Source organism: Carya illinoinensis, chromosome 10, assembly GCF_018687715.1.
Source record: "Carya illinoinensis cultivar Pawnee chromosome 10, C.illinoinensisPawnee_v1, whole genome shotgun sequence".
Taxonomy (NCBI): Eukaryota; Viridiplantae; Streptophyta; class Magnoliopsida; order Fagales; family Juglandaceae; genus Carya; species Carya illinoinensis.
The window spans coordinates 7250066-7271674 of record NC_056761.1 but is presented as its reverse complement, the minus strand read 5'-3'; the positions used below and the strand labels follow the sequence as shown (position 1 = coordinate 7271674).

General features: G+C 36.6%; 2 protein-coding genes across 7 annotated transcripts; both read right to left on the bottom strand.

The window, feature by feature from the left end:
• Nucleotides 1–599: 599 nt before the first annotated feature.
• Nucleotides 600–13241, bottom strand: LOC122279771 (coatomer subunit delta-like). Of its 5 annotated transcripts, none has more exons than XM_043090592.1 (12): nucleotides 13093–13241; nucleotides 11995–12040; nucleotides 6371–6410; nucleotides 5156–5379; nucleotides 4284–4526; nucleotides 4002–4179; nucleotides 3347–3651; nucleotides 2342–2540; nucleotides 2102–2255; nucleotides 1663–1725; nucleotides 1459–1555; nucleotides 600–901 (listed from the first exon to the last, which is right to left on the bottom strand). In XM_043090592.1, the coding sequence occupies exons 2-12, from the start codon at nucleotides 11995–11997 to the stop codon at nucleotides 812–814; spliced, it is 1596 nt and encodes a 531-aa protein (XP_042946526.1). In that variant the 5' UTR covers nucleotides 11998–12040; nucleotides 13093–13241; the 3' UTR covers nucleotides 600–811. The 5 variants fall into 5 exon arrangements, with proteins under 5 accessions (XP_042946526.1, XP_042946529.1, XP_042946528.1 ...); XM_043090595.1 differs by having other exon boundaries at nucleotides 11995–12033; nucleotides 13093–13179; XM_043090594.1 differs by lacking the exon at nucleotides 13093–13241 and adding an exon at nucleotides 12867–13086.
• Nucleotides 13242–13868: 627 nt separating this feature from the next.
• On the bottom strand, nucleotides 13869–20595 carry LOC122279772 (cyclin-dependent kinase D-3-like). Of its 2 annotated transcripts, none has more exons than XM_043090597.1 (8): nucleotides 20246–20595; nucleotides 19703–20001; nucleotides 19507–19615; nucleotides 18422–18547; nucleotides 16273–16508; nucleotides 15875–16189; nucleotides 14322–14461; nucleotides 13869–14185 (listed from the first exon to the last, which is right to left on the bottom strand). In XM_043090597.1, the coding sequence occupies exons 1-7, from the start codon at nucleotides 20348–20350 to the stop codon at nucleotides 14404–14406; spliced, it is 1248 nt and encodes a 415-aa protein (XP_042946531.1). In that variant the 5' UTR covers nucleotides 20351–20595; the 3' UTR covers nucleotides 13869–14185; nucleotides 14322–14403. The 2 variants fall into 2 exon arrangements, with proteins under 2 accessions (XP_042946531.1, XP_042946532.1); XM_043090598.1 differs by lacking the exon at nucleotides 13869–14185 and adding an exon at nucleotides 14706–14814 and having other exon boundaries at nucleotides 14320–14461.
• Between the last annotated feature and the right edge of the window lie 1014 nt (nucleotides 20596–21609).

Here is a 21609-nt window from a genome sequence, read left to right as displayed (position 1 = left end):
ATTTCTTTAGATTAGACAATCTCAATACCCCTTTTTAACTTCGCGTCAATACTCTGGCAAAGAACCCACATCAAGAAACATAATGGGCATGTGCAGACCGATTCCATTAAGGTCCTTTTCTTGGCAACTAAGGCAACCTCTTGGCTAGAAAATTGTGACCCAGATGCACCCTTACGATTTCACTTCACCTCATCCCTTTCACCTTCTTTTTCCTTTTTGTTGATTGCCATGCACTCTCCTGATTGGTTTGGGGTGGTGATAGAGGGGGCTTCTCACCCCCGCCATTTGTTGTCGATCGATTTTCCAATTAATTTATCTTTGATTACCACAAGACATTACTCTCCTTTTCATTCCAAGTAAGTTGCATCGTACGCTAGCTGCAATAGACTGTCTAAAATATAGGACGTTTAGGCTTTGCGTCCTGTGTGGTTTGCACACAGAACCGAACCTAAAGGTACCTTGTCAGGACAAAATCTTGTACCTTACTAGGACGTTTGGAAAAAAATCGACAAACCGAGGTAGTAACTTGTATATAGAAATATAATATAAAACTAAACAGAATCAACTAATAGCTCTACAGGATCCAAAGACAAGCAGAATTGTGAAATGCAGAAGGTGACATATAAAATAATCAAGAATGTATGAAGATAAACATCATAGTAGAGAAAATATAGGTTTATATCAGTGAAAATAGCTTGTCCAGCAGTATAGATCTCACTTCTAGTGTTGGAAAGTTGCACAATAATAATAATGTAAGAAAATTGCTGATTCAGACTCATATACTAATAATCCAGTAGCATATAAGCACGTGTCACACTACTTGGTAATTATCCGTGATCAACTGCGTTCTCTGAGCATACTTGGGAGGGGATCCACCTTTCAGAGGTATGATATTCAGAACCTGCACAAGGAATTTACATTGACCATTTTATACAGGGCATTGAAAAGAGATGGACACATGCCAACATCAACCAAAAAAAAAACAGGAAGAAGAGGAAAGAAACCAAAAAAATAAAAGGAATATATTAACAGATATTGAGTGGAGACTAATGGCTCAAATTTTCCTCAATGGCATCTAGAGGGTCCAAACTTATCAATACAAATAATTCTTCAAAGTAAAAGAAAAACGAATGAAAAAAGCATTAGATTATAAAATATAAAATTATAAAAAGAAAGAACAAGAAAAGGCTATGATTGCAACTGATGGATAGGATCCGTTTCAACTGCTGCCATCTCAATCATAAACCATTAGTACCATTTCTCATTATGATACCGCAAAAGATAAAGCTCTTTACAAAAAATAAAAATAAAAACTAGAACATATAAATAAAATTGAAAATTCAATCAATTGCAGTTAACAGGGGAATATTAAGTGCGTCAGAAGCAAAAGTATGTCACAATAAGAATCTTCACCAGAAGCATAGTATATAACAACTTAAATAAGAAGGAAAACCAAACCTTTAGATCGCTGAAAGTATTAGTAGCTGAGAATTGAACTGAAATAGGGAAAAAAACAGACGAATCTGCTGCAGGAACAACAAACTCCATTGATCCACTGTGAAAGATTCAATAATGAGATGAACCAACCAGTAAGTACTTGTATTAAGATATATATAGAACGGGAAAATCTGCAGAGAAAAATCCTTTCCAAGATTTGCAAACCTGCGGTTTGAGTGATCAATAAGAAGTATGGACCATTCCAATATGGAATTCCTCGAGTCATACCTGCAAGTCAAAAGTGGTGAATACTTCTGGTAACTGAAAGCAGTGAATATATGGATGCTTTATTATAAGAAACCAAATTACGAACTACTTAATGAAAGCAATGGTTAGAAAGTACAAAGGAAAAACTAGGAAAAACATTTAAACTTAAAACTTCAGCCACGTCGATCCAGTCTCTGCTACCTTTATTATAAATAAAACACCTTATAAAAACTACAAGCATCTCATGGCATCGTAACAAGTAACAAAGCACCTAGTATTAGAGGATATTAAAACCTTGAGTCAAGAAATCCTTAATCTATAAGCAAGTTATGGTACCCATCAATAACTATTCATAAAATGGAAATTTAAACGGCAGAGAAAACATGGAATTTCTCACCTCCATTCCCCATCAATCTGCCTGACATTTGGTGCCTCTCGAAGAGCTGGAAGAGGTACCGAGATCACAACACTTCGCAGATCAAACATTGACGAAGCTTCATATTCAATGCTGACATACGTATCATTTCCAGAAACAGAGGGCCAGCAGTTTACTACACATACGATGACTCGATTAATTATATAGCACACGACAAAAATAATATAACAGGAAGATAAGAAGGGTAAGATTTGAACCCACTGGTCAATGGAACAATCGACTCATCTGTACTTTGCATTCTCCACTTCAGAAGACCAACGCCTGCTGCATCACCAGTCTGACCAGTGGGAAAAGGTCTATTTGGGTCTTTAAGACCAAGAATATTTTCATTGGAAAACAGTTCTTTGTTCATGTTAGGGTGTGTTTTGAAAAGGATGCCTGGATTTCCACCGGTTTCGATCTGAAAAATAAGGTATGATCCATCATAAGTTGCATGCTCACAATAATGAGCCATAAACAAATTGTTAAATTACACATTGCAGCAAAAATAACAATACAAATTAGGAAAGAAAATGCAACTATAGAAGTGCCATGTCATTTCCACTTTTAGTAAACTTTGCCACAGTTCACTTCATTTCATCACAGACCATAAGACACTGATGCAGGCTGGATTTCACCAAGAGTATAAGTGGCATTTGGGTGAAGGTGTAAAAGACTAAAAGGGTGATTACTAAAACCGATGTGGTTGGATAGTTTGTAGTCAATCACAGTGTTGTAACTTCACTTCTTTTTCTGGTTGCTTGAGTAGAAGTCCTTGGAGGTGGAATTGTGCATTTACGTGGTTAAATTGAGTCCAATAAAGAGTTGGGGTGTTATTGCCAGTAGGTAACTTTGAGTTTAAGTTTGTGTTGGAGTTTTATTTTTTTGGGGGGTTTTGTGTGGTTAACTGTAGATAGTTCAGTTTCAATCACCATTTATTGCTTTAAATTGGGTCAGTCATAAAGAATAGCATGGGGTATTAATTTTTATCATGATTTTGTCATCATAATTAACTTTGTTTTGGAGTCTTTTCTTTGTAGCCTACTTAAAGGCAAGCTAAGAATAGTTTGGCCGATGATGGTTACTATTTTTCCATGAAAATTATGGAAATATTCTTGTAATCCCAAGATTTATATTTTGTACAGAATAATAGTTTGATTGTGGTGTAGCATATTCAGCTTCCCACCACACCACGCTCCATGACACACCCACAAACACACAGAGTACCTGAACTTGGATGTGCCCATCTTCTTGGTTAAGAATTTGAAGTAACAATGTTCCCTGAAGATCAAAATTACTGACTCCACCATCTCGTTTCAGCATCACATTGAGTTTCTCCTCAACAGTCAAAGTGATGGGATCAGTTAACGGTAGAGCAGCTGATCTGGACTGGCCTGCTTTTGGCTGCACATCCTCAAGAATAACTTCTCCTTCTGCTTTCAAAGATTCCAAGAACTGGTTTGTTTTTTGAGATTTACCAAGCTGCATACCAAGACCTTTAGGAGGAGCAGTGGCTGATGACGGTGGACGACCTACAGATTGAGGTAGAGATTAATCAGCAGTACATAAGAGTAACATATATGCTCTAGTAAAGGAAAATAAAAAAGAAAACATGGATAGGTAGACCTATCGTATGTAACGATGCAGCAAACAGAAACCTCAAAGCAGAGCAGTGAAAATGTTCATAATGGGTTATGATACTTGTTTCTAGAGGTTAGCACACAGCATTACACATTAGTGAAGAATCATGTACAAGAACCACTTATTTACAGCATACTCACAGATGATACAAAAAGTTAAAAGTATTTAACACATATCAACATCATCTACAACTCCACATTGGCCACCCTTGTATAATTCATGCAGATAAATAGACGCAAACCTTTAGATTTGCTAGAAAAGGATTCAATATCAGTGCTCAATCCAAAACCAGAACTACTTCCAAAACCACCACTGCCACCATCAGAAATGCTCATGTCGCTAAAGCTACTCTCGATTCTTCCAGAGCCCATTGACTGTAAAGACATAAACCCTCCTTTATCAACTCGTCCCTTCTCAATCTGCAGAATAAGTGACAAGAATCTTAGTAGGGATGGCTAACCACAGGAAAATAAAGCAAGACAAAAAATTAGGATAGGAGCCATTGCAGGGCCTTGAAACTTGCCTTGCTTTTGTCAATCTCACTAGCTTTGCGCTTCATGACATCTTTGGTTTCATTGATCTTGCTCTGCATTACCATCTTGTGCAACTTCTCTTCATGACTCTCCATCTCACAGTACTGCTTAATCTGTGCAACCGTAACATTTTCCTTGTGTCCAAGAGAGATGACTTCATCAAAAGCAAAAATCAACTCAAAAGCTGTCTTGCATATACCCTCTTCATCTAAAGAATAAGCATATTCTGGTACCTAGAATAGTTAAGGAATAAGCTCAATGCATCTGTTTAACATTTTTTGCATCAATATATTTTGAGCACTTCTTATCTTGAAAAGGAATCCGCATACATCAAGAACTTCTGAAATTGTTTTTTCTATAAGTAATAGAAGATTTTACTAAATCGTAAAGATATTGTTTTGACCACAGTGGAAGTCCTAGTGTTGCGCCCCCCTAACCCCCCCCCCCCCCCCCCCCCCCCCCCAAAAACAAAAAAAAACCCAAACAAAAAAACCTTCTTGCTCAAATTGTGACAAAGATGAAGAGTACACAATGCTCAATATAAAAAGTTCAAATTTTGAAGATATGGGTCGGCTAGTGGCCATCAATGCAACCATGCGGGGAACATCGAATCATACTGAAGAAATTCAAAGTTCCGAAACTGAAAATAAAACAACAAAAAATATGCACAAAAGGATAAAATCAAAGCATGAACATGTCAAGCATAAAAGAATCAAGAGAAGTGGATCCAGAACCATGCAAGTAATGTTACAAGCCAGGCAACTACTTTCCTAAATATCAAGGATAGTTAGAAACCAAAAATCACAAATTTAAGTTAAGAACATGAATATATAATATAAATAAATCGTTGGGAAAAGGATACAAGCTTAGAGAGCAGCCTCAAAGTGTCCAAATCTTCAAGGATGTTGCTTTGTTTGTTTGTCACAAGTAGCAAGTACAGAGCTTCAACTGGCTGGTAAACGTAGCGCACATTTTCTGTCTCAACATACGTATGTTGTTTTCCAGTGCCTACCAACTTGGGAAAAGCCGCAAGAAGACCCTCAATTCTAATACGAGTCATATCCACAAACTGCCTAGAAACCAGCACTGCACAGAAAGGGGTAGAAAGATAAACAAACAAATAGCTCACGTTAGTCAATCGCAAATCCTGCTCTAAACATAATCCATCAATGACTGACATAATTAAAATAAGCAAGGCGTCCTTTTCCATCAATGGGGGAGAAAAGTTAAGAGAAAGAGAACATTTTTCATAAAAAGGTACATATATCGAGTATGAAAGTGGGTCATATACGCAGATATAAATGTCAACACACCAAGTCCAAGAGTAAAAACAGAAGGACTTGAGGCTTATGGTATCAAGTGAGAGCCAGAAAAAAACAGTACGTTGGAAATACAAATCAATCAAAACCCCGCAACACCCACAGGCAGATCCTTTGAGGAAAGTATAATCACTAATACCCATTATAGACTGAAGGTGCTGCCATATACCATACATGTCAAAGTCAATCATATATCTTGTTGACAATCGGCGGGCATCACAATGATGTAGTAAAATGGCATGATATGTATCCCCATAAAGATTTTAAAAAAAAAAAATAGCATTAGAAAGAGAAACATGATAATGAACTAACAAAACAATAAAAGATTTCTAGAGAGGTGATGGTGTTTGCAGTAATAACATCTAGTTGGGAAACCCTGGCGCTGATCATGGGGTTGTAAGACCAGTGGTTATGGCTCTAATTGGGAGGGGGGGCAATGCTGCGAAGTGATGGTGTTGGAAATTTGGTAACAAAGTGGTGGCAGGATAAAAGGAGTAAGACTTGGAAAACAATTAAATAGGTATGGGAAAAAAGAAGCTATGCATATGTATGCAAGCAAGCAGTCACCTCTGTATTTTTCAACATCCATACTAAAGGAGTCGTAAATATGATCAAATGAAAAAGAAAAACCACAATCAAGTTTATGAGATGCATCACATTAAGGTAAATGACAGTGGGGCTGTACACCCGGGGAACAACTCTTAAAAAGATAGATAACTCAACTCAAAGAGAAGCATGAGTGACATTAAAAAACTCACCTTTCCCCGTCTTGCTTACAATGGATGCAGCGAGTACAACCTATATCACACACAAATGTGATTCAGAAGCACTATCATGCAAAAATAGTAATGACGACGATAATGATAACAATGATAATAACATCCCACAATATTCCCCCTGCATTCCCACTATAATAGTGCCTGTAATACTTAAAAAGATGAACAAAGTATTACCACTCACATATATATTATAACTATCAAAAGTGAAAATAATAAAGTAATATATAAAATAAACACGTGCTAAAGATGGAGAAACCAACCTTGTTCCAGTACAGAACAAAAAGTTTTACAGAATGCTTTAAGGTGACAAAAAAGATAGAACCGGGAGCCTCTTGTATCATAGCATGTTTTAGTTGAATAAAACATTCAAGTATTCATTACATTTTATCTCAAATTTTTTAGTTGAATATAACATTTGATTTGGGAAGGAGTGATTGAGAAGATTAAGAGGAGGTTAGCCAGCTGGGAAATAAAAATTTTTGATAGTTAATAAGAATTTTATTACCATACATAGGCACAGCCCAAGTATACAGGAAGTATACAAAGGAAATACCTACTACTCACTAGAAAGCAGAAAACTACGACAGAAACAGATTCAGTACATTATCATCATTCCTCCCAAAGATGCTAGCCCACAAACTCAAAGTAGAAAAGAAAAAATAACAAAGATCTTCAAAAGAATGCTCTTTAACTTCAAAGCATCTACCATTACTTTCCAGCCATATACACCACATTAAACACAAAGGAATCATTCTCCATCTGGCGGCAACACTTTTCCTTGGGCTATCCAAAAAATTATATTTGTCTAAAGGGGGTAGAATCACTTTAATCAAGAGTACGCTGTCCAATCTTCCAACCTATTTCCTTTCTCTCTTTCCTCTACCAGTTGGGGTTTCTATGAAAATTGAAAAGATCTTGAGGAATTTCTCAAGGGGAGGAAAATAAATTTCATTTGATGAATTGGTACAAGGTATGTCAACTGATTTCAAATGGTGACTAGGGTGTACGTAACTTGAGGCTTTTTAATAAAGCTCTTTGTGGGAAATGGTTATGGAGATATCATCTTGAAAGAGATGCATTATGGAAAAATGTAACAGATAAATATGGGGGTATGTGGGGTAGTTGGTGTACAAATGAAGTTTACTCTTATCCATAACCACACTAAGGCAGTTAGCTAGCACCTTTGAGATGATCTTAGAAACCCCATTTACCAAGCTAATAGGGCGAAAATCCCTCATTTCAACAGACCCGCCTTTTTAGGGATAAGAGCTAAAAAAGTAGTATTAAAACTCTTTTCAAATTTCCTGAAGGAGTGAAATTCATCAAAAACTTTCATAATGTCATCCTTCACAATATCCCAGCAAGCTTGGAAAAATGCCGTGGAAAAAGACCCAGAGCTTTATCCTTAGACATGCCCCTAACTAAATCAATAACTTCATCTTCCACAAAAGGCCTCTCTAACCAAACTGCAGTAAGATGATCAATGGAGTCAAAAACCAGCCCTCTAACTTGGGCCTCCATAAAAATTCTTCCCGAAAGAGTTTCTCATAAAAATGCACAATATGATCTTGAATCTCCTCCTTATCACAAATCACATTATCACCTACATGAAGGACTTTAATGGCATTATTTCTACGATGAGAATTTGCCATTTTATAGAAGAATTTAGCACATTTGTCTCCTTCCTTAAGCCATAAAATTCTGGATTTTTGCCTCCATGAAATTTCTTCCATAAGCATAAATTTGTCAATATCCGCCAGCACCCTTTTCTTCAACTCCTTTTCTTCACTAGAAATTGTACCCCTCAACTCCCTTTCCTCTAGACTGTTCAGCTGCTCCAAAAGGAGTAATCTATTGTTTTTGACATTGCCAAAAGTCTCCACATTCCATTTCTTTAAATATTTTTTGAGCTCCTTTAATTTTCCTGCCAAGATAAAACTGGGAGTGCCATTAAAGTGATAGGAGGCCCACCACCTTCTTACTCTTTCGACGAAAACTTCCTCCTTCAACCACATATTTTCAAATTTAAAGTGTCTTTTTCCACTAACAATGCCCCCACAACTTAACTCCAGAAAAAGTGCTTCCCAAGATGCTAAAACCAGAAATCTGTCAATACGGGGACCAAGCTCTTCCATCTGAGCATGTGTAATCTCCTCCCGCCACGCAACTCAGATGTGAGTTCAGAAAAATCAAACATAGCTTTAGAAATAACTGAGTCCCCAACTCGCTTACAAGGAAAACGAGTAATGTTAAAATCCCCTCCAAAACACCATGGAAGATCCCACCAACTACAAAGTCCCGCGATGTCTTCCCACAATAAACACCTACTAGAATCAGAGTTTGGCCCGTAAACACCAGCAAAAGCACATTTGACACCATCAACTAAATTCTTAACGTGACAAGCCACCAAGAATTCTCCCACATGGTGATCAACTACTTCCACAACCCTTCTATCCCACATAACAATGATGCCACCAGAAGCTCCATTAGAGACTAACTCAACCCAGCCCACATAATTACAATTCCATAAATTATGAACCACTAAATGGCTAACAACCTTCAATTTAGTTTCTTGAAAACAATAAATATCAGCCTTCCACTGTCTTAACATATTTTTCTCACAAAGACGCTTTCTATAGTCATTCAGCCCCCGAACATTCCAAGAAATAATTTTAGGTTTCATGGGATACCATTAACAGCCCTCTCTTTGCCTTTGTCTCTAGAGGCACTCCCACCCTTGGAATTACAATTAATCGTGCATTCCAATCTCTTAAGCTCCCTCTCCTTTTTAGCAGCAGATCTAACCAAAACAGGATGCCCAGCCTCAATAGCAATAAGTACTACTCTGAATTGCTCTTCATAACCCTCACAAGAGATACTAAGAAAACTACTAAGATCTTCCGCCTTCCTCAAAACCCAATCAGAAGGATTGCTAGACCAGTCAATACCTAGGCTAAAAGAGAATAAAGGGACAGGATCAAGGACTTCATCAAAGTCAAATAATTCACCAGATTTGCCTGATACGGAACCTTCCCCTCCACCTATCACCAATTGCAAGTCAGAATTAAAAGTACTAGAACAAGGAACCCGTGAAGTTGTCTGTACAGGCCCCATTGCTCCCTCAATGTCGACATCAACAGCCTCAACAGCATCCCTAGCTGTTGAAACAATAGAGGACTTCACAACCCCCACATCAGGCACAGAAATCGACTCCATAAAGTCCCCAGAAGAGCCACCAGACTCTCTCGCATCTTGCTAATCTTCTTGCACCCCTAACTGCTCCGTAGGATTGGCCTCCAATCTCACTTGCACCATGCAAGGAGGATCTCCCAAGCCTATCGGCAAATTCTGTGAAGACAAGCATAGACGAGTCGTTTTTCTCCTTAGAAGTGGCTCGGAAATGATGCTTCATGATCTAAGTATCTACTTTCTTAGGAACTGTAGCAGGTTCCGTCGCCAAGAGACCTCCAAAAGGTATGCATGCCGCCGGCGACCCACTATGCGGCGTTGAACCAAACGGTGACCACTATGGGCTTGGGCGGACATAATCCATTTCTCAGGCTTGAAGGATCGAAAGCCCCGGCACCAGGATCCATTTCTCGGGCTTGAAGGATCGAAAGCCCCGGCACCAGGAAGTTGCTCAAGACTAGTGATGGGCTTATAAAATGGGCCATGTGCAAGCCGAGAACCAAACCCATCTGCCTCCCCTTAAACACTTTATGTCCCCTTGAGACACTAGAGGAAGTCAAGCCTATAACGAAGCCCAGACCATCATCAACCATCTTCATCATTGATTCCAGCCTATCCTTCCAGCCAGAGAGCTCTGCACGTAAATGCCAAAACGACCCTTCGACTTCCCTAAGCTTCTGCAACATCATGGGATTCCAACCAACTCCTTCGTCACCAGGATGAGAACTCCGAGTCCCATTCATCATTCCAACATTCGAAATCCTCTCCCTCGAACCTTCCACATCCTTGTTATTAACAATTTTTCCATGATTGTTACTGGAACCATGGTTAACATTAACAGGATCAATCAATGCAGCCAAATAAGGGGCTGAATGCAAGGAAGAAGCTCCATTATGAGCATTAAGCAAAAGCTTCTCTTGGCCTTTGACATCCCTCTTAGCATTGCCATTGTTAGAAGCAGCTCTGTTTCCAGTGGCCGAAACAGAGGAATATGAACCAAAAATTTCCTAGCAAATCTCTCAAGGATGAATTGGTGTCGAGAGTTAACTCTCAAGGATGAATTTCCTTCACTTTTTCAGTTTGCAAGGCAGCAAAATGCAACTGTGGCTGATTCATTCTCTTTTTTTAATAATAGCATTCAATGGACTGTTGACTTCGTGAGAAATGTAAATGATTGGGAAGTTAGTGTAATTTCAGATTTTTCAGCAGATTATATGAGTTGAAAATTGTGCAAGGAAGTGTAGACAGATTGTTGTGGATTCATGAAAGAAATTTCAGCTTCTCAGTTCATTCCTTTTATAATGCTTTAAACTGCCAAGGTGTATGTGATTACCCCTAGAAAAGTATTTGAAAAGTTAAAGTGCCGAATAAGGTAGCATTCTTCTGTTGGCTGGTGTCTCATGATAAAATTCTGACCATTGAAAATCTAAGAAAGCGTGGCCTTTGTATTGTTGATTGGTGTTCTATGTGCAAGAAAGATGGCGAATCAGTTAATCACTTGTTCCTCCATTTTGAGGTGGCTAAAAGTTTGCGGAATGCCATTTTTGGAAGGATGGGTATTTCTGGGGTGATGCCAAAGCATGTGGTGAATTTACTAGCTTGTTGGAGGTATGCTGGGTGGAGTCAACCATTTGCAGCCATTTGGATATGATTTCTTCGCACTTGATGTGGTGTCTATGGCTAGAAAGGAACGGGAGATGTTTTGAAGACAAAGAACGATTGTTGGATGAAATTAAGGAATTTTTCTTTAAAACTCTGTCTTTGGGCTAAGGCTAATGTAATGAATGGTGATGATGTGTTGGAGTTTTTCTAGTTTTTTCTAGTTTTTTAGTTGCTATATGTAGTTATTTCCTCTTGTATACTTCCTATGTACTTGGGCAATACCTACTTATGATAATAAAACCCTTATTAATTATTAAAAAAAATTATAATTTTTTTTTTAACCCAAATCATAAACTTTTCTATGTATTAGCTTACAAAATTATCAGCCAATCATGATAACTAAAAATCTGAAATACATATTTGCTGACAACATAAGTCTGAAAGTATGATATAGATGAATAAAATATAATATATTCATAAGTTCTAAACATTCAAGAAACAGCTAGTTTAATGCAACTCAATCTGCAGCAATGCAATATTTTGTTAAAGAGATACAAGTTCTAACCAATCCTTGTATCTTTTTTTTTTTTTTTTTTTAATTTCTAATTAGGTGTTTCTCTTGTATTCATCACGTGTATTTGGGCTATGTCTCTTGTTTCTATTAATGAAAATTTTTATGACTAATTCCAAACCTCACAATCCCAATAATTAAATAAAAAATAATATAAAAAAACACACAATCCCATTAGGAACACAACTCAAAGATGGACGGACGAGTAAAAGACAGACAAAATAAGGATAAAAATATTTACCATCTTGCTTATCGAGAAATGAGAACCAACAAGCACCAGCTGAATCCTATCAAATTAAAAATCGGTTAACCTTATAAATAAGAAGCACAGCCAAGTGTAAGACCGAAATAAAATGACCAATAATAGGAAACACAAGATCCTGGATTCCTCACCCTTGTTCTCAGACACATACATACAACATATTTAGAACTCAGCCATAGGCATTATCATTACATCAAAGCTGGACTTCGTTGCACAGAATTGGGTCCTTTGAATTGAAATATTCCAACTAAACTGTCTAATGGATTATAAATCATTGAATTTGTAACAAATGACAATTCCATAAGTCCAAAAAATATCAGAACAAAACAATTCGGTATTCCAAATCAGATCAGTGTCGCAATCTTCAGAAAACTGCAGCCTTACATCACACACTAGTCACTATAGCTCTATTTGTTAATATGAAATATGTTCTCAGCGTCCAAGGAAAAAAAAACACATAATAGAATCATTGACGTCTGACAACTGTATACTCGAACTATATTCCGTGGAAACAGAGTATGACAGACTGAACAAGAAGGCAAAAGCTTTAAAAAAATTTATCCGGAAAATATTCTCCAAGGAAACAGAGTATAACAGACTAAACTAGAACGCAAAAGCTTCAAACAAAATCCTATTTTTGAGATCTACATATAGTAACCTCAGATCTGCACATTCAGAACAATGTATGGGAAACTAGAACAACCCGAAAAGGCCTAATTCAAGCTCTCGGCCAATTGGTTTCCGAGAAAATGCAGGAAGACTAAATAAAAAAACAGAAAGAAGAAAACCTTCTAACCTCAGATCTAATGCGACTAAAGCTCACTAAACAGGGCACAAATCAAGCTATTGACCTTAGTGATTTTGTGATTACAAGTAACGGAAGGTAACACCAGCCGTTTCGAGATCTGAGATTTATCCTCTTTAAGATTCTTCCATCGTTATTTGGGGAACCAAACGGAGAAAGAAATGCACAGAGAGAGAGAGAGAGAGAGAGAGATCGCTGAGGAAAGGAAATGCAAGAATTGAGAGAGAACTTCAAAGTGGGGAACGAAGGTTGTGATGTGAGGAGAAACTTACCTCGATCTAACACTTCGTCCAAAATCTGAGGCAAGAGAGACGAGAGGGAAGAAGTTAAAAAAGAATATGGGAACTAGAGGTTGGTGATTGATTGCCCGATCTGTTTAAGGGTCGCACGGTGCCTCGCTGGGCCGTTCGTAACATAGCCCCGCTTTGTAAGACCTTGGCGGCAAATAACTCGTCGTTGAAGTCGAAACGAAGTGCCGTTCGATGCGAAATGGGATCGTTCTATTTCAAGTCAACGACATGTGATATGTGCATTTCACTCAAGAGGGGAAAAAAAAACTTGTTTGATGCGTTCTAAGAATTTTTTTTTTATTAATATTTTCTTTGATTTTCAGACCCTTCATAAAAAATAGTGTTTGTTTTTTAAGATTGTAGTGTTTTGTTGCGTTCCTTTTTCTTTTCTTTTCTTTTTTTTTTGTGTTATTTTTCAAAAAATGCTAATGTTTACATGGCGTCACATGGATTTATGACCGTGTGATAGATATGCCAACAATTTTCTGAGGAACATGTAAATCTTTAACCTCTTTCACTGAATCCCCACAGTTCTGTCTAGACAACCAATTTGTCATGGCCTTCTCTCGATGTCTGTAGCCTTTTGTCTTTGCTTAAGCATTATAGAAACTTGTCTACCAAAACCAATGATACCTCTAATCATAGCCCTTTTAGCAGAAGATAATACTAGTGTTTTCATAGCCCAATTTTTTGCTTGATTGGTGAAAAAGGGGAGGAAAATGGGGGATCTTATTTCTTCCAACTAAACAAAGCATATGTTTTTCTGGCAAAATAGTCTAAAAGAAACAGTAGTCATGCAAAAAATTCCAAGAGGTTCTACCAAATCTCGTTCACAAACAGTTAACCGCAGTTTGGGTACAGAGCTTTCCTCATTTAGTGGGTTCTCCACTAACCCACTCCAAATTCTACAGTTCTCAAGCATCAACGCTAGTCAAATAATTATCAAGAATCCCTCCGATATGTTGTTCTTCCATTCCGTGGGCTATAATACAAATTCTCCTCAAAAGTGAAGGGGGGCCCCTACTTCCTGCCTGCCTTTTCACCTTTTAACAGTTATTTCTCACCCCTACAAAACCTGTAGATTCTCAAGCTCTTAGATAAATGCTTCCTCCTTATAAACTAAATGCTGAAGGTAAAGTCTTGTATGCAGATAAAGGAAATGTGATGGAGACTAGCAAGTATCAAGGCGACCTTCAGAATTAGTAGCATACCTCATAGTGTTGGCCCAGCAATAATACATCCCTTGGACAATAACCAAATCTGGATTTGAGTACACCAGCCTTAAAAATGTTCTTATTCGGGATGTTGGAATTCAAGATCTAATTTCCTTTTTAAATGTGTTCTGTCAACACTGCATAAGAAGCACAAAGAAAGGATCAATCATAATGACTACCATTTAGGTACAAGTTTGCTAAACATACCAAGCACTGACGCATTCTACATGTTTTCAACTTCATTGAGGTAGGCGATTCTAAAGTCTATATTACACTTGTTTATTTAGCACTCAAAAAATAATAATTAAACCAAAAACATTCCGCATGTGCCAACTTGGCATCAAGTAAAAGATGGAATCAAATAAAGATATTGTATTATACCAATAAGCAACCACCCCAAGACACTTAGATGCTTGTACAGAATCTGGCTCGGCTAATTTTTTTGTCTGAATTGAAGTCGCTGAAGCTGAACCCACTTTATTTAGATAATCTGAAAATTATATGAGGATGTAGCATATTGAGAAAGTTTTTTTTTGGAAATTAAGATCATGGTGTAGATTTGCTATGTAGTTAAAAGTATGTCATTTCTAGTTCAAGGTAGAATGTTTAGCAATGAGAATCATGACTGAATTTTTTACGGAACTATACATCATTCACCTGAAAATATTAATCTCTAACCAATCAAATAGAAGCAAATAATCTAGCATTGGTTGCTAGAAATATCTTTCAAAGTCCACCACCCAGCCCCGTTATGGTGCATGAACAAAATCAGGATCCTTCTATCCCTAAGTGATTTTCCTCTTGTTTTGGGTAAGTATTATTTTTTGGATTCTTCAGTTACCCTTGAAGGGAAGATTTTGATGTTCTATAAAACACATTTGTAAGAAGAGACGTGCTACTACAGCCACAAAGAGATCCCACAAAAGTAAACTCACAAACTGACATAACTTCTCATGATACATTAGATCTACTTTACAATAAAAGTAACTTTACAAATCTAACTTACCATATTAAGTAACATCAGTTCGTGTGTTTACTTTCATGGGATCTCTTTGTGGCTAAAGCATTTCTCTTGTGAGAATATATTTTTTTAACCTTTTAAAGGTCAAGTACTGGCAATATACACCTTTACTTCAAAGACCATACTGCATGCATGAATGAATGCGCCCTTTTTGTTATGTGTACTATATGAATGTTCTCTTACAAAGTCAAAATCCCTCAAATGGACCTGAAATGGGTCAAAGCAACATAAAACAAAAGGGACTTTGCCTCCAGTAATACCTAAAACCTTTTCAACAACTTCAATATTTTGACTGCTGCTTAGATCTAGAAACCTGTGAATCAAGCTCAGACATGTGCTCCATAATGAATAACCATGTTGTGTTACAGTTTAAATCTAGCTTTTATACAGTCTCCAAAAGGAAAATTTTTATTTCAAGAATATAGCTTCAAGGTTTAAAGTCCATCTTCTAGTAGAATTACCCATCACTGAACTTTAAGTAACTTACTAAGGTTTAAAACCATGATGAAATAGCATAGGATGTCTTTACCTGTTAATTGTCGGCCTATTTGGAGGTTTTGCTCCAAAAATAGAAAAATCTATCGACATTGGGACTGGTTCATTCCTGCTTGTATTGTCACCAGCTGCCTGTCTCATCTCACCAATATGGTCATCATTCTTATCAACTTGGTAGGCATTTCCTTCAAAACCCTCACGTTCTGGCATCACTCTCCTGGACTTTCTTGGAGGCGATAAGACAGTTGGACCATCATGTGAGTTAAAGTCTGAAACCCTAGATTCACGCTTAGGTGCAGGTCTAGGGAGTTTATCTGGATCTGTAGCCAGTGGTGCAGATGAAAAGTATCTGTATCGGCAAATACAGATGAGAGAACAGAACCAGATGTAGACAATATATCTCCTAATTGAAAGGTTAACATAGCCACACACCGGTGCTCAAGTGCCTGCTGCACTGATATTCTAGCTTTGGGATCATAAGTAAACATCTTCGACAACAGATCTAAAGCATCTTCACTAGCCATCGGGAACAGTGACCGTAGAGGGGGTGCAGGAACATGTTGATACTCCACATAATCGGGGAGGTATAGCATATCAGACCACTGAGAAGGTTTTGGAGTCCCAAATGCAGCAAAGATCTTTCCTAATTGATCGATGTCACTTGAACCCTACAGAAAAACATGCAAGCATGACTACTTCAATTATAGTCGGCTCATGTGGGAAATAGAAAGAAGCGGATAAGATTGAGTCAGTCAAGATAACATATACGTTAACAGTAAAAGAGCGCTAGATAAGTCAAGGAAATCAGCAAACTCAACTAGCATTAATACTAACTGATTGTAGAGGACTGGTGTTGTATGTGCGAAAAAAGTGGTGAGACTGTGGGTCATCTCCTACTGCATTTTGAGGTTGCTAGAACGTTATGGGAAGATGTATTTAGAAGGTTAGAGCTAGCCTGGGTTATGCCTGCTACGGTGGTTGAGCTTTTGGCCAGTTGGACAAATCTACACGGGATTCCACAAATCACAGCTGTGTGAAAGATGGTTCCTATTTGTATTCTTTGGTGCCTATGGCAGGAAAGTAATGACCGGACATTTGAAAACAGGAGCATTCATTAGAAGAGCTTAGATTACTTTTTGCTAGAACTTTATTTCTATGGGCCAAAGCTGTGGATTTCAATGGCCTTGATTTTCATGATTTTCTTGTTTTCATTTCTTCTTCCTAAATACCCCCTTTTGTACTTGTTCTTCCTAAATACCCACTTGTGTACTTGCACTATGCCTATTCATATTAATACAATCGTTTACTTATATAAAAAAATTAATCCTAACTGATTGTGGTAGAAGGCTTCATAAATTCTTTATCAGCCAATGTGGTTGGCTACATGCATTCATACCATCCTATCTAACCTACTACACTCCATCCCTTCATGTTTATCATGTCCTTCTTTACTCCTGCCCCATGTTAATTGTGGCCAAGTTATCAGCAAATTTGCAGATTAATAACAGGAACAATGAACAATATGATATTAAGAAAAAGTCACGGCCTATGGAAAAGATTTTCCACTGATTTGGTAAAGTGATGGCCATGTTTGATTACAATATTTTTTCAGAAATTTTCAAGATTTTTCATAAAAAGTTTCCAATTTCAATCCAAACATCATTAAATCTAAAAAAAAAAAAAAAATGGATTTCTCCAAAAACATTTTCACCCAATCATTTGCCCAGATTTCCATAAAAATAAAGAGCACAATAACCAAAACAATCCTAAAAATATTATATTCATACTACTTTTCTCTGCCTGCCCACTTTTACAAACCACAATACAAATCATATTCAAAAGAACTTTTAACCAAATTTTGCGATCAACTTTCACAAAGCCAAATAAAATAAAAAACATCTCAAAACCTTTCTAAAATGTTTTCAAACATTCTCAAAATCTTCCTTACCCAAATATACCCATATATTTCAGAGACCAAGGAAGAACTAAAGTAATAGCAAAACATCATCTATTTCTAAAAAGAAATCCCAATTCACATATAACTGTTTCTTCAATATGAACATCAGCTCAAAACAGCCTGATGATACACAAACACAAAACTCAATAAAAATATCCATCTTTATAAGTACATAAATCACCACTCACAAATGATAACATAATTACCAAAAGGATAATACAATTTACGGAATAGCATTTTACGTCATTTAAGCCCTACTTTACCAAACAATTAGGAAACCTCAAGTCCGACCCCCCCCCCCCCCCCCCCTCTTTCTCCAACAAAAAAAAAAAAAAAAAGAACAACAAAAAGAGAATCCAAGAAAAAATAGCAGCTACTGCAAGCCTCAATGAGAAAACTAACTATTAAAAACATCACATGGTCATCAGATAAAAAGATAGGCAATGAAGCCAGTCAGAAATCAGCACAATAGAAACAGAATTAAAAGATAAGAAACTAAGCACCATGGACATCAGCAAAAAATACAAACAGCATGTAAAGTAAAAAATTCAAAACAAAAATCAAATTTCTAAAAATCAAAGCCACAACTCACAAGAACCAGTAACCATAACAATTTCAATTCACCTGCAGAAAAGGACGACGCAGGAGAAGTTCAGCAAAAATACAAGCTGCAGCCCAAACATCCACCCCCGAACCATATTGCTTTGTACCAAACAACAGTTCAGGTGCTCTATACCATCGAGCAAAGACCTGCCATTAGAGCACAAGATTGTATTTGAATTATATTTCACATTACATGAAAATAAAAAATAAATCCTTTTTTTTGTGATAGGTACAAGAAATTATAAAACGTAAAAATATCAAAGGACATAGGATGTATTTAATAGATATAACTATCTAGAAGGCAAAAGAGATACAAGAAAATCATGAAAATTAAGCCCATTATAGTCTATATCTTAAAACATTTTTAGCACTGTCATCAGATATTCCAAAATAGAGTTTTTTTTTTTTTGTAAGTTATATTCCAAAATAGAGTTTACAAGATGATTTCAATCAAATGCAGCTAATATCTCAATTAGAGTACTACTTCTCAATGCAGATAGAAAGAGAAATATAAAAACCAGCCAGAGGGCCTCCTACCTCTCAAACAATCAGCTCCTTCCTTCTTGCAAGCTTGCATAAACCAGTGACAATAACAGTAACAGTATTTACAACAGCAGCAGCAATTATACAATAAAGCAACCATCAACACATCATCAATAACAAAACAATAAGGAGAAAAAGTTGTAAAAGAAAGTAAAATTAATTCCTGCTTGTTACTCTCTTTCTACAAAACACAATCATGTTCAATTGCCAATTTCTTTCTGTCAAATAACCATATAAAAACTTGCATGAAATCCCTCATGACCAAACAAAGTACCAACTCAAAAAGGTTTAATTTCCTCTTGGCAGCCTTAGTGAAACACCATTTAGGTTAAATGAAAAAGGGCTGTTATTGATAACATGTAAAGTTCAAAATCTACATCATAAATAAAACTCAACTTCACAAACTCAATTCCATAAGAACCACCACCAAATAAGATTTATTTCAACAAAAGCAGTACCTACAGATTTATCAATAGATTCATCCCCAAAGATCTTGAACTCCAAATACTAGAACTCTCCTCAATTAAATGAATCGCCATGCATTTATACAAGGAGAAGCAAACCTGGTGAGTAAACTTGCGATCCGGGCTGCCAAATATTCGTGCTAAACCAAAATCTGCAAGTTTGAGCTGTCCATTTGATCCGATTAACAAGTTGTTTGGCTTCATATCCCTGTCAATCACAAGTAGCAGACATGTGAGAAAAATCCTGCCGAGCAGTTAACAACTTTTCAAATCAGCTAACTGTCACCAAAACTACCTATGTAAAACCCATTTCTTGTGGCAATATGCAAGTCCTTTAAGTGTCATCTGAAGGTATGATTTTATGTCAGCCGGTGAAAGAAATATATTTCGGTCACGAATAACAGCTTCAAGGTCCGTCTCCATGAACTCGAACACAAGGTGCAAGTTACCCTTATGGGGGAACGCATCAATTAACTCAATTATATTCGGATCTTTAAGCTCTTTAAGCAGCTTGATTTCTCTAAGTGCCGTAAAATTCACCCCTTCCTTTTGCCTCCCAAGCCGGATTTTCTTAATTGCGACTTTCTGTCCTGTCTGCACACAAACGGTTACACTTTCAAACCAATTATCCCTATTATTCACCATGAATTCAATTGAAAATCAGTAAAAAAAAAAAAAAAAATCGCAGTAAAATTTACTCAATTCCACACTGACATTCCAACGAAAAAGTTCCATCCAACTGAAATTCTTCTACATAGATAATTCTCAAGCTCTCATTTTCCCCAACCCAAAAGGAAATTGTTAAAATACAAAAGCAACTAGAAAAGGAAAGAATTACCTTGGTATCAATGGCTTTGTAGACAACTCCATAGGTACCTTCGCCAAGGACTTCTCGCTTCAGATATCTATCGGCTACTTTCTTGGACAGATCGAGCTGTGTCATTTTTTTTGGTTCAGGTTTTTATCTTTTTTTGTGCATATAATTTATTTAACTCTCATATTAAATTTATTTGCTACGATGTGTGATGTTTGGGCTCAAATCGGAGAACTTTCGCGGCGGTTCGTCATTTTCTCAAGAAAATCCGAGAATGTTAGGGCTCGAACATCGGGCAAGGGGTCGGCCAAAAAAAAGCCGTTGAAAGCTAGAAATCAGAGTAGAGAGAGTGAAGTAAAAAGGAAACGTATATTAGCAATGGAAAAATATACTTGCAAGTATAATTGTGTATTAATTTATGTATTAATATAGTGTAATTAGTCAAAAAAATAGATTTTATTAAAAATAGTATTAATTTAAATTTTAAGTATGAATAAATCATTATTAATATATAGATTAATGCGTAACTGTGTTGGTATGTAACAAAACTCATTATCAATTCGCAATTTATAAGGTATTTTAGTAAGAAATAACTATATGGGCTTAAGATTGGACTTGGAATCACAACGCCCAGACGAAAATCCCAGCCCCTAGGTTCGTACTAGGCCCATCCCATCCCCTAGGTTCGTACTGTAGCCATATATAAGTGCGTGGGTGAAATTGGAGTTGCTTTTTAAAACCAAGTTAAAATTAACTTGGCACTTCCAGCCACCCTAAAATTAAGTTAATCGGATACATAAAGCAGGCCTCCACATTTGGCATTACCTCATCATGATGTAACCATGCGTCTACTTAGGTCCCATTTTATTATCTAAATCTAAATTATCTTATCTCATCATTACAATTTTTTTAAATCTCCATACAAAATATAATAAACAGTTCAACTTTTTCAAATTTTAAAACAAAATTAATATTAAAAAATTATATTATAATAATATTTTATTCAATTTTCAATAAAACATCTCATCTCATTTAAATTGTGTAATCGAATGTGACCTTAATTAATTTATGAGATTTCATGACCAATTTATAAATTATTAGATATTATATATATATATATATATATTTAAACAAAAGGCCAGATTGTGTATCATGTTTGAGGAGGAGGAAGGAGTCAAAATCAATGGACATTAAGGAACAACCATTATATTCTGTGATGGATTTGGAAAAAGGTTTTCTCATAGATTTTGCACATGAATTGTAATTCGCTTATACTGTGATGGACTTTGGAAACTCTAATACGATGCTTATCTTTGTGTTCTATATTCTCTAAATAAAGTATTTTTCTGTGATCAAAGAGGGAAGGGTCTGATCACTGTGGTGAGCTG

What these genes read in the sequence shown, in the direction of transcription:
- LOC122279771 (XM_043090592.1), bottom strand. An exon ending in GTGAGATTGACAAAAGCAAG is followed by an intron (nt 4,180 to 4,283) that starts GCAAGTTTCAAG and finishes CTTATTCTGCAG; the next exon opens with ATTGAGAAGGGACGAGTTGA. An exon ending in ATTGATCACTCAAACCGCAG is followed by an intron (nt 1,556 to 1,662) that starts GTTTGCAAATCT and finishes AATCTTTCACAG; the next exon opens with TGGATCAATGGAGTTTGTTG.
- LOC122279772 (XM_043090597.1), bottom strand. Translation starts at nt 20,350, where the DNA reads ATGACACAGCTCGATCTGTCCAAGAAAGTAGCCGATAGATATCTGAAG. An exon ending in ATCGCAAGTTTACTCACCAG is followed by an intron (nt 18,548 to 19,506) that starts GTTTGCTTCTCC and finishes CTCTAATGGCAG; the next exon opens with GTCTTTGCTCGATGGTATAG. An exon ending in CAGCAGGCACTTGAGCACCG is followed by an intron (nt 16,190 to 16,272) that starts GTGTGTGGCTAT and finishes TTGCCGATACAG; the next exon opens with ATACTTTTCATCTGCACCAC.